Source organism: Cherax quadricarinatus, chromosome 50, assembly GCF_038502225.1.
Source record: "Cherax quadricarinatus isolate ZL_2023a chromosome 50, ASM3850222v1, whole genome shotgun sequence".
Lineage (NCBI taxonomy): Eukaryota > Metazoa > Arthropoda > Malacostraca > Decapoda > Parastacidae > Cherax > Cherax quadricarinatus.
Window position 1 is genome coordinate 24851131 of NC_091341.1, and position 12357 is coordinate 24863487.

Here is a 12357-nt window from a genome sequence, read left to right on the forward strand (position 1 = left end):
GGAGGAGTCTGGGATATTGGCAGTTTGGAGGGATATGTTATATATCTTTATATATGCTTCTGAATTGTTGTAGCTGGGTGCCTCTGCAAAAACAATGATGTACGAGTGAGGTGAAAGTGTTGAATGATGATGAAAGTATTTTCTTTTTGGAGATTTTTTCTTTTTGGGTCACCCTGCCTTGGTGGGAAACTGCCAACTTGTTTGAAAAAAAAAATTATATATCGCTCAACTCATGGTCATTTTATAGTCCACACACATTGGAAAGGTGGTGGTTGGGAGGGGGCAAGTTAAGAATGCAGGCACAAAATTTGCTAAGTTTTTTGTTCACAGAATTTATGCTAGCCTTTCCTTAAATGAAGCCCAATTACAGTAGACTACCTGCTGTCTTTCCTTGCCAATTTGACTTGGTCCCTTTTCGATATAAAAAAAATATCGACAAAAAAAAAAAAATGGATTAAGATGTAGAAACATTTTGCCTAGGCTTAAATATTGGCAGATTGATTACATCTTTACTTCGCTGCTACTGCTGCCTACAATACATTCTCTTTGACTGATGGAAGCCTACTGTGTAGGTGAAACATTTCAACAAGATACACAACTGTTGCACAAGTCTTAACTTGTTGGTATTTTATAAAATTTTCAACATACACATTAACAAGACTAGGTATACAAACCTATGGTTGTCAAATTTAGCCACCATATAAGTATTATATTTAATAAATGCTATTACATCATATGCACAGGCAACAAGAGATTAAACACTCAAAATGAATTAAAAAATCTGCAGATTACATTAATGGAGCTGTATAGCCCTTGTGGCTTAGCACTTCTTTTTGATTATAATAATAATAATAATACATTAATGGAGCACTGGCTGTGTAGTGGTCTTAGTGCTGGGAGGCATTAGTTTGATCCAAGAGAAGGTATAATTCTTCAGATATAGGCCCTTAATCAACATAAGGAACCTCTTGAGGGGTAAATTTACATATGTACATCCTAGTATCTACAATAGTTAAATTTAATTTTCCAAGTAATTAAAATTTCATCCTTGCCCACGACGAATGTAGAGTGTATGTCGCTCATTTGCTTTCACCTCTCTTGCTCCTGTTTTAAATACAACAACCTGGCGACCTGGCAAAGAAAGTCGCTTTAGGAACTTTGCTCTACAGTTTCTATAATGAATGGTTAGACTGAAGTGAGGGGTTATGCTTTTCTTGTTTTCAAACTGTGTAATATATTTGACAGCACAAAAACCAGACTTACCTGTCCATGTCCACTCATCAATCAAAACAAATGCTACACACTTCTTCAACTGCAAACATAACCAGGCTCCTTCAGCTGGTGAGGACACTGACTGGACACACCTTGTGCTCAGTATTGTCGAACAAGAGAAGTCTGCTGCAAAAACAGTGGATCCATGGAGGACTGTGTAACCTATAGAAAACAGGTTTAACAATTATAATTAAAAAAGATTGATGGAAATACCACACTGTACCAAGCATATTAAAATAAAAAATTAAAATTTTAAAGAAACTGCCACAGAATAGGTAAACATTTTGTGACCCCTGTGAGGTGCAAATCTTGTATATAAGCTGAGTTTGTTTTAATCCCTATTTCAAGGATAAAGTATATCTGGTGGTGAAAAGGTATGTGCAGCCTCACCCCATTAACCCTCAATATTGTGTATACTGTACATTAATTCACTTTCTAACTTCAGTTGCTGTATAGTCCTTGTGGCTTAGCGCTTCTTTTTGATTATAATAATAATAATCTAACTTCAGTCTATTTAGTATTTACAGTAAACTGTATAACCCTATGGGTTTAGCACTCCATTATAATAATTTACAGTAAAACCCTCCAAATTCTATAAAACAGAGAACTCCATATCTGGAAAATATACTACTCATTGGTTCAAAGCAGCTGTCAATTCTTACTATTACCACTTTTTGATAATAACTCCTGCTGATTACTGTACTAAAAAGTAAATGCTAAACTGTAATGGGGGTCACTGCTGCAGTGGGTATATATAGTAAACTTTAAGATAGGGGAAAAGAGGGTTAAAAATAAAGTAAATAGTTGTATCAAAACCAATTGCTAAACTTCCATGAGGGCTATGCAGGGTGGAATATACTAAGATCAGGGGTATGCAACAGGCAAGAGTTAGCGAATGTAGTGGAGGAGCACTAAGGTGAAAATATAATCAAAGTTGGTGTAATAAGGAAGTTGCTGACAAAGTTGGGGCTGTCAAGAGTGCTCTACGGTGATGAAACCCTTGTGGGTTTAGCACTTCATTTTGATTATAATAATTAAGGATGATGATGTCAAGTAAATTGTGTGTGCCTGCTAACAGACAGGGCAGTTTATTAAGAAATTGTGATTGTACAAGGTCAGTTTCTTCAATCTGAGAGCAAGTGTCTTGAAATGTGAGATTTTCAGCAGGAATGATTTCGTCTGGGTGTTAGCATAAAGTGCATTTTGTGTGCTCCTACCCCTGTGGGTTTAGCACTTAGTTATGATAATTGTGTGCTCCTAGATATATAGGATAGTGTTATCTGGCAGACTTAGAAGAGAGGCACCTGGCATATCTCCATGAGATTCATGCTCTCTGATTCAAAATGAGAGGATAGTTTCCCACATATGACAACACTGGAAAGATGACCAATTACCTAGTTGTGGTTTCATGAAAAACAATTTACTGTTTAATGTGAACCAATGCTGTTGCCAGCAATTTTGAAACTGCCGAGGAATAACTGCAACCATAAGTCGAACAAAGGCAAATTATAAATTAAAAGCATTGTTTTAAAATCATTATAAACAGAAGAGAGATGATGAGACAGAGTATAAATTTGTCCTGCACTCAGCAGACAGAGTTGAGCCTCCATCACATTTTGTACTGAATGACCTATGTGGGTTAAGCAATTAACATTATTTTTTTATATACTATACAAAGCTTGATTGTGAGGTATGTTTTGAGTGGTGCAATAAGAAGCATGGAGTCAGTGGAAATGATGTGGGAGATTACTTTATGGTGCAATTATTATGCACGTAATATATGTAAATAACAAGTTAGGAAACAGTGAGACTGAATGGAATGTAAAGTTCAAAGAGCAGAGAATGGTGAAGTAAGTTGTGCCATACAGCCCTACAATATTTATTGTGAGGACATTTTGCCAGGGAAGCTTTCATAATCCAATGTGTCACTGAATTTTAAAAGTTTCCCCAGTTGAAATGTCTCAATAAATATCCTAAAGGTACTACACATTCATTTCACTCATCGGTATCTGATACCATCAATTATTTATCAGAAGAAGGGTTGCTTAGGCTTGGTCACACAGGAAGGATAGAGCAGGACGTATCGATTAAAAAGACGTAGGTTATAATGATAACAGAATATTGTACTTTTTTTCCAGAATGGCTGTCTTGCACCAAGGCAGGGTGACCCCCCAAAAAAGTAATGCATTCATTCCATAGCTATCTTGCCAGACACCCAGCCATCACAGTTCAAATGACCCCCAAAACTGCCATATCCTCATTCCTCCTAAGAGTGCAGTCACTCTACTTCCCAAATCCAAGATTCAATATCATGAACTAATGCAAATTATTATTCTCCATTCACTCTGACCTAATATGTTCACATATGTCCCACCTAAAATCCTTTAATCCTTCCTTCTGCTGTATGACCTTTGTGGGTTTAGCATTTAATAATAATCCTTCCTTCCCAGTGTACTTACTGTGGATAATTTCCTTCTCAGCAGGAGATAAGTAGACTCCAGAGGAATAATTCTTCACTAACATCTGAATTTCTTTGTATACGGCTTCAGAATCCAATAATCCAAATGACTGCCGGTTTACAAGGTGTTGACAAGTGCTTTCAAGGGCTGCTGGACCTCCATATAGGATCAGTAGACGCATTAAGTGCTGGCTTGCATGGATGGCATTAAGGCGACTGTTGAAGCCTTTGCATAACCCATTCACACACGACACTGATGGGTAATACAGTATACAAAAATAAGTGAATTATTAGAGTATTAGTTATTATTAACATGAAAGATTAAGAATATGTAATTGTGTAAAGAATGCATTACCTCCCCAAAATCATAAAAGAATTTTTTGGTTGTAACACACCAGTCCTCTCCCACTGAGGTAGTTAATATGAATTAGGTATTTGTATTAACAGTCAGATCTGGATTGAATTTTGTTAGTAGCATCTTGGAAAATAGTGTATCACTGCCCAGATCTTAAAGATTTTAGTAACAGCATCTGATGGTAATAATTTAGGCTGGTTGTAATAAATTAGGTGTTACACCAGTTGACCATCCTACAAATGTATGAAAGCAAAAACCTCATTTCTTTTTGTAGGATCAGAGCAAATTATTTCACAAAATATCTTTTACAACTTTCTCCTCTGAATATGTGAGTCTTGAGTCTGATTCTTATAAACCAGATATTGTTTACAATACAACCACCATTACCTTCATCTCTCATGCATACATTATTCTGAATACGATGATTATCACTGTAATAAACAGTACTTCACTTGTATTTCACACTAATCTATATTTGCTCACCAATCACATATTTATGGAATGTTGTAATTTTTAAAGTATTACATTAAAGGGGAAGTGTTAAACCCCAGAGGTCATACAGTTAACAAAATCATGATTTCATCTTTAAATACATGTATAAAGAGAGATTTCTGTTCTTCACAGTGTAACAAATTATTTTTGCATATACAAAAACATATCCTGTGCTGTACTATATACAACAGTGTTAATGATATCTTAGTAAATCAATATGTACATTATTTTAACAACAACAGCTAAGGTTTCTCATATTACAGTATACTATAATACTTACATTTAATAAGAATGCTCTCTTTGTTCCCATCTTTTATGGTACAGTCCATGTCACTGGTACACACAGGATCTCCAATTACTATGTCATCAACATCAGATAGCTTGAGTAATCCATCTGAGATGACAAACTGCTCTCGCCGTAAATCTTGCATTAGAAGAGTTCCAAGAGGCGACTGTGCCAGATGGTATAAAATTCTTCCAACATCCCTTGCTAACTGAAAATTCAATACAAATATTTTAATATCAAACACTAAACACATATGGGTCAGTTGTTACTTAAAAGTTTAATAAAAATATTATTACTCGAAAGAAGACCTACCAGCCAAGTTATTACATGGTCACTGAAATTACTTTTATTTAGTGAAAGGATTCAGGGAAACCGGTTATTTTATATAACTGGACTTGAGTCCTGGAAATGGGAAGTACAATGCCTGCACTCTAAAGGAGGGGTTTGGGATATTGGCAGTTTGGAGGGATATATTGTATATATATATACAGTGGACCCCCGCTTAACGATCACCTCCCAATGCGACCAATTATGTAAGTGTATTTATGTAAGTGCGTTTGTACGTGTATGTTTGGGGGTCTGAAATGGACTAATCTACTTCGCAATATTCCTTATGGGAACAAATTCGGTCAGTACTGGCACCTGAACATACTTCTGGAATGAAAAAATATCGTTAACCGGGGGTCCACTGTACTTCTAAACTGTTGTATTCTGGGCACCTCTGCAAAAACAGTGATTATATGTGAGTAAGGTAAAAGTGTTGAATGATGATGAAAGTATTTTCTTTTTGGGGATTTTCTTTCTTTTTGGGTCACCCTGCCTCGGTAGGAGACGGCCGACTTGTTAAAAAAAAAAAATTTATTACTCTATGTTAAATCATTTCTCACTATGACCACAGTCGCTGAAACAGAAATTGAGGAATACGAGGTACAATACCATGAAGGAGCAATACAAAAATAACCTGCACATGGGAGAAAGAAACTTATGACAATGTTTTGGTCTGATTTGAATCATTGACTAGTGTGCATGACTAATTAATGGTTCAAGTCAGACTGAAATGTTGTCATAAGTTTCTTTCTCCATGTGGGGGTTATTTGTGTATAGAGATTAAAGCAAGCAATTTCATAATGGTATTGTATAACTCACCTGCAACCTCTCCTCAAAACTCATCCGGAGCACACCAATAACATCAACTGGATGTCCTAATTCTGTCACTATCGACACAATGCCAGTTACTGGGGGGCCTGCAGAGTACTTCATGCTAGGCACACATTCTCCAAATACCTGATGTGGATTGTATTTTGTTATTAAATGGCTTGTTATCTATTTGACTATAAAAACCCAGCTGAACACATTCAATAATCATGGAAGTCTATGATATGCTTTCTGGGGGGCTATTTTGCAATTACAGGTGGGCCCTGCTTTACGGCATTTTGCTAATGCAGCGGTTTTCAATTATACCCATTCTACATTTATACAGACTTCCAACAATATATATATTCACCTCTTCACTATGAGCTAAGGACAAAAATATTTTAAGGTAAGTAATGCACGTAGTGTATATGAATTTTTTAGGCTTGGCTCTATTTCTCACTTAATATATGATAGTGTACATGTTATCAGGCTTTTATATGCATTTGAAAGTGAAAAAAGGTTATGTTTCACTTTATAGCAAAAGCCTGGAGTCTAAGCTGCTGTATAAGCAAGGCCCACCTGTAATTATTATCACTTGTCAGCATTATACAGCTTCTCCTCACTTTGCGACGTACTCGTTTACCGACGACTCGGATTTACGATAGGCTCTTTGACCAGTATTCATACCTAAATAATGTATGTTACAGCTGATTTCCTATATTCTGTTTATTACAATACACAGTACACTACTGTATAAACATTTAAAAAATATACTAGAAATGCTATAAATGGTGCAAATGTGACATTAAAAAATATCAAAGATGGTTGACACAAACCCACGATCATTATACTATGCTCTTCATTTACCGATGAATTCGTTTATCGACGAGATCTTAAGAACGGAACTCAGTCGTTAAGTGAGGAGACACTGTACAGTATGTCTATACTGATTGTGAAAAATCATCAGTGTTTGTCACTGTTGTATAAATAGTGATTATGTGTAAAACATAATGCATACTTTAAACTATCGTAAAAAATACCTTCTTTCCCTAATATATCCCAACAACAGCTAAATATGATAAATGTGTTAATATGCTAAGCAATTCTCTCAACCAGAAACATATAAAACTACTATTATGTTATGGAATCTTCATTACCTGTAATTCTTACAATTAAATATGATAAATGGTTTAAATAATGTGTTAATATGCTTGTTTACCCTCCTTGTAATTCCCAAATTTATTGCTAATCCTGTAATCATAATCCAAAATGCAATCCTTACATTATTATTATAATCAAAACTAAGTGCTAAACCCAGCAGGGTCATACAGCACTGGTAATCCTTAAAACAATTAAATACAAAGACAGCTCTCAACTTCCAGATTGATAAATACATTTTCTTGTTAAAAAATCTTCTTTAATTATTTAATTTACATTTAATATTATTTCAATTTACTAGGTAGTAGGTTGGTAGACAGCAACCACTCAGGGAGGTACTACCATCCTGCCAAGTGAGTGTAAAGCAAAAGCCTGTAATTGCTGTACATGATGGTGGGATTGCTGGTGTCTTTTTTCTGTCTCATAAACATGCAAGATTTCAGGTATGTCTTGCTACTTTCTTCTTACACTTAGGTCATACTACACATGCATGTACAAGCATATATGTACACACCCCTCTGGGTTTTCTTCTATTTTCTTACTAGTTCTTGTTCTTGTTTATTTCCTCTTATCTCCATGGGAAAATAGAACAGAATTCTTCCTCTGTAAGCCATGCGTGTCGTAAAAGATGACTAAAATGCCAGGAGCAAGGGCCTAATAACCCCTTCTCCTGTATATATTACTAAAGTTAACAAGAGAAAGCTTTGTTTTTCTTTTTGAGCCACCCTGCCTCAGTGGGATATGGCCAGTTTGTTGAAAGAAGTTTTAGTATTTCTTTAATTTAAGGTTCTAGCAGTCCATGATGCTTTAGAGATATACAGGAAGTGTATAATTAAGGGGTTAGTGTGTGCTGATGAAGGTGACCACCACTGGTTCGGCAAAACAGTTAATTCGGCTAAGTTTTGGAACCAGTGGTGCCGGAAAATCAGTGGTGTACCATTATATGATTTGTGAAGTTTACACATAATTTTAATAAACTATAACATATATACTTGGTAGTATATTACTTTCCTGAAACTGATTATGTTCTATTTCCCCAATGTTCTGGAGACCTTTTGACATATTAAACCAATACATTAACTAAATATTTTGCCATGTCCATCAGATCTCTATGATTTACTGTACCAGATGTCCAAGTAAAATAGAATTTTAATGACTAATGGATATTACTTTGATGACATTTGTGTGAGACAGTTCTTGCAAGAGCCGAGCCTCCTTTATGATCTTCGCGGCAGACTGCTTATAGCAGATGCTCACCGAGTCGAAGCACTCGGTCATGTCATGGCCAGAGGTGTGTACAGTCTTAATGGCCAACCACGTTTTACCATACTGGCCTCTGGAAAAATACATAACAATAATAGCAATAACAATAATAATAAGAATAAGAATATACCTACAATAATAATAGTGTGAATGATGGTGAAAGCATTTCTTTTTCGGGTCACCCTGCTTCGGTAGGAGATGGGCAGTGTGCTAAAAAAGTTCCAATAATAATAATAAAGTCCTCATTTAATGTTATTGATAGGTCCTTGGAAACTGTGACTTTAAGTGAAACGATGTATAATGAAACCAAGAGCTCTTCCAATATCCACACCTTGCTTTTCATGCAAAAAATAAACTCCAGCTATGCACAGCATTTCGGGCAGACATCGTGTGCGGAAGCAACTCTAGCCAAGTCCGGTGAGTAGCTGTACTCTTGAATTTCTATTTGATACATTAAAGTCACAGTAAATTTAAGATTAATCTTCTAGTATTGTATCTTCAAACTATTTTACTTAGAGAGACAGACAGACATGTAAGCATGTAATGTAGAATATTTTTAACAAATACTTCAGTGTACTAGATCTGTACTTTAAGACTTATCAATTGGGGATGATAGTGTGCAGAAATATTTATGTGAAAGATTCTATGGTACTTCTCAACAGACTAAATAAAACAGTAATTAATTACATTTACAACAATATTTCTTCAAAATCAACTAGCTTTTTTATTTCTAATTTTTTTCTAATCATGCAATGAGTAATTAAAATATGGTACTGTACACCACATTTCTTAAGAACTTTCAGTATTACTCACCTATATACAGCTTTGGTCCATCCAAAGCCAATAATGCTAAGGTTAGAAATGGAGGAGATATCAGCACATTTCAGATTCTGTCCACTTGATGGATCCCATTCTATAATACATGTACACAAATATAAGTTAATAATTATTTTGGTACTGGTACATAAATGCTGGTGTTAAAAAGGAAACATTGAAAAAATCCACCTGAACTATTGAATTCAAACATGAACATCAACACAATTATTCTTTCTTATTAAGTTCATAAAATGAATGAAAACTTTTTTTTTTTCCACTCAGCTCTAGATGTTTAACATTCCAGGAGCCAAGAATAACTGAGCATATTTGCAAGTTCAGACACATTGTTATATAAAAAAAGACAGTACTGTAATGTATAATAATTTTGCTGAGAGAAGCCAATCATAATCTTGGATATCTCAGGGATTGTGTAATCCCCCTTGTACATATATGCTCCTGAGTGCTGTATCCAAAGCCAAGGAGTTAACAGATTTAAAGAACTTGCATTAAGCACAAGATTATTATAGACAGAGGGAAAAAATTAAAATTTAACAAAGGAAAACCCCCCCCCCAAAAAAAAAAAAAAAAAAAAAACAAGCCAATTATAATGTTCCTTCAAATTCATGGGGTATATGTTTCCAGATGAGATGACCCAAGCCTGAATCTTTGGCAGTAGTACTGAGACATGGACAAGTCTCATTACTTGCATTTACTGTCCTAGTTCACACAACAATAAACAGATACCTGGGTGCTAGTGAAGTGTTGTGGGTGACATCCTATTGAGGGATAATGGAAATTTATCCCACAATATGGCTTTGTTGGGTTAGTCGAGGCTAATAATCCTCTCAGGTTAAAAAATAACCTCTATGTATGTCTTTTCCATTTTGGGTGTTAGATGATGTGGATTGCATTCTAAATGAGAACCCCAATAAAAAAAAATCTTACTTAGTTTTCTTGGGTTATTCCTGGTTTAAAAATAAAAAAAATAAAATTAAAGCTCATATGCACGACTGACCATAAGGTTGGAGTGGAGGTAGTGGTGGTGGTGGTGTGAGAGGGGTCCAGTAGTGGCCACTTAGGAACACCACCACCATGATAATGTTAGCCAGCAGACATAGACACAGGTACACTGTCATGTACACCCATACACGGGACACCATCATATCTGATCAGAAAACACCATTTAAATCTACAGTAATTTATGTACTAGTAATTAAGTTTATTTAGGTATAGGTACACATAAGTACAATTATCATACATATTCAAATTCAAAATTCATATTAAAAAATTTATTTCTTTGCAAAATATACAATGTGCAGTTTACATGTAGTAAAATATTGTTAGGCATGTGCATTTCAGACAAACTAATCCTAATTCTTACACACCACTTAAAACTACACACAGGTTATAGAGTGGTGAATTTTGATGAGACATTAATACAAAAAAAGTTGTGGCAATAATTTTATAAGTACAATTTATAGTAGAGGGGTTACAAACAAAAAAAATATTGCAATTAGTACAATTTACAATAGTGCAATTTTAAGTGTGTATTAATACTGAAATTAATTTAGTGTTCTTTAGTTAATTGGGATTTCTTGAGTAGTTGCAAACTGGTTCTGTGATTTCAGATACAGTATAGTATTGGTACAGTTAAATTTGAGAGATGAGGTGATTTTTAGTTATAGCCATAAATTGACTGGCACATAGCGGACCTTTCGTTGGTTCAGGCAATGAATTCCAGATCTTGGGGCCTTTCATGTGCATTGCATTTTTGCACAGGGTGAGACAGACATGAAGGAAGACAAAGAGAGTTTTGTGCCTTGTGTTGTGTTTGAGAGGAGGGTTTATATTGGAGTTTAATATTCTATATATATAGTAGGTACAGTAATATGAGTTCATATTTTGTATATTAAGTAAATTCAAACTCTTGAAAAGCAAAGGGGTGTGTTGTCTGGTGCAGGAGTTGGTGATCACCCACACAGCATTTTTTTGTTGGGTTATTAATGGTTTAAGGTGATTGAACGTGGTAGATCCCCAAACACAAATACCATAGGTGAGGTAAGGGTAGATCAGAGAGTGGTATAGTGAAGTGGTTCCATTTGAGGTACATAGTATCATACTGTGGAAAGGATGCCTGCTGTTTTGGAGACCTTGGATATATGTTGGATGTGGGTCTGAAATTTAAGGTTGCAGTCAAGGTGAAGACCTTGACTGCAACCTTAAATTTCATGTATAAATTACCTAGGATAACCTCCAAAAAAAAGTCAAAGTTACATATTTCTATTGGGGTCCTTGTATTTCCATTGGGATCCTTATATTTCCATTTGGATCTTATATTTTAACTGAGGTCCTTATATTTCCATTGGTCCTTATAAATCCATTGAGGTCCTTTAACCTTGGATAAGTCACTAGTCACTGTGACTTATTTCAGCTGGAATTATTATTGCTTTTCTTTTATTCTGACACGTATGGATGACATCTTATAGTTATTAAATATAATTAAAATACCGCTTACAGGACACACAACGAGGACCACAATGGAAATAAGTTACTTCACCTGGCCCTTTTTTTGGGGGTTATCCAAAGTAATTTACACATATGTTAATATGTATGATAATGGTAATCACCTAAATTTGTATAACTGCACTTATGTGTACCTGAAGCTAAATACACTTATTTATTTACTTATTTATAACACCACTTTTATTGTTATTGTTGGGTTTGTAAGGGCCACTGACGGCTTCCATGCTTTATTAACTTTATTTCTACAAAGTAAATTTATTCAGGTACAGGTACACATAACACTTTGGTATTGATCATGACATGTTTTGGACTTTTTTTTTTTGCAAAACAATTAGCTATAACGTTTGTAGCAGTTATTGCAAATGTTGGTCAAACACTAATCTATATTTCAGTGTTACTGCACAGAACATACAGTAACCTGTAAGCCCATGGAGTTCTCAGGCTTAACATAATAATAACAATATAATAATATCTTTATTTACTACAAGTGTGGAAAATTGCATTTATCTGAATGTATCATTATATACATAACAGTAAATGAACATAGATAATTATTATTTATCAGTTAGACAAGTAGGAATTTGGGACACCTAGGTCGCA

General features: G+C 35.0%; 1 protein-coding gene across 4 annotated transcripts; it reads right to left on the reverse strand.

The window, feature by feature from the left end:
- Window positions 1-701: 701 nt before the first annotated feature.
- On the reverse strand, window positions 702-12014 carry LOC128695396 (extracellular tyrosine-protein kinase PKDCC). Of its 4 annotated transcripts, none has more exons than XM_053785963.2 (9): window positions 11920-12014; window positions 10250-10399; window positions 9232-9331; window positions 8326-8491; window positions 6010-6147; window positions 4858-5071; window positions 3732-3983; window positions 1264-1434; window positions 702-1131 (listed from the first exon to the last, which is right to left on the reverse strand). In XM_053785963.2, the coding sequence occupies exons 2-9, from the start codon at window positions 10395-10397 to the stop codon at window positions 1043-1045; spliced, it is 1278 nt and encodes a 425-aa protein (XP_053641938.1). In that variant the 5' UTR covers window positions 10398-10399; window positions 11920-12014; the 3' UTR covers window positions 702-1042. The 4 variants fall into 4 exon arrangements, with proteins under 4 accessions (XP_053641938.1, XP_053641937.1, XP_053641941.1 ...); XM_053785962.2 differs by having other exon boundaries at window positions 11892-11999; XM_053785966.2 differs by having other exon boundaries at window positions 10250-10423; window positions 11920-11978.
- Window positions 12015-12357: the final 343 nt, after the last annotated feature.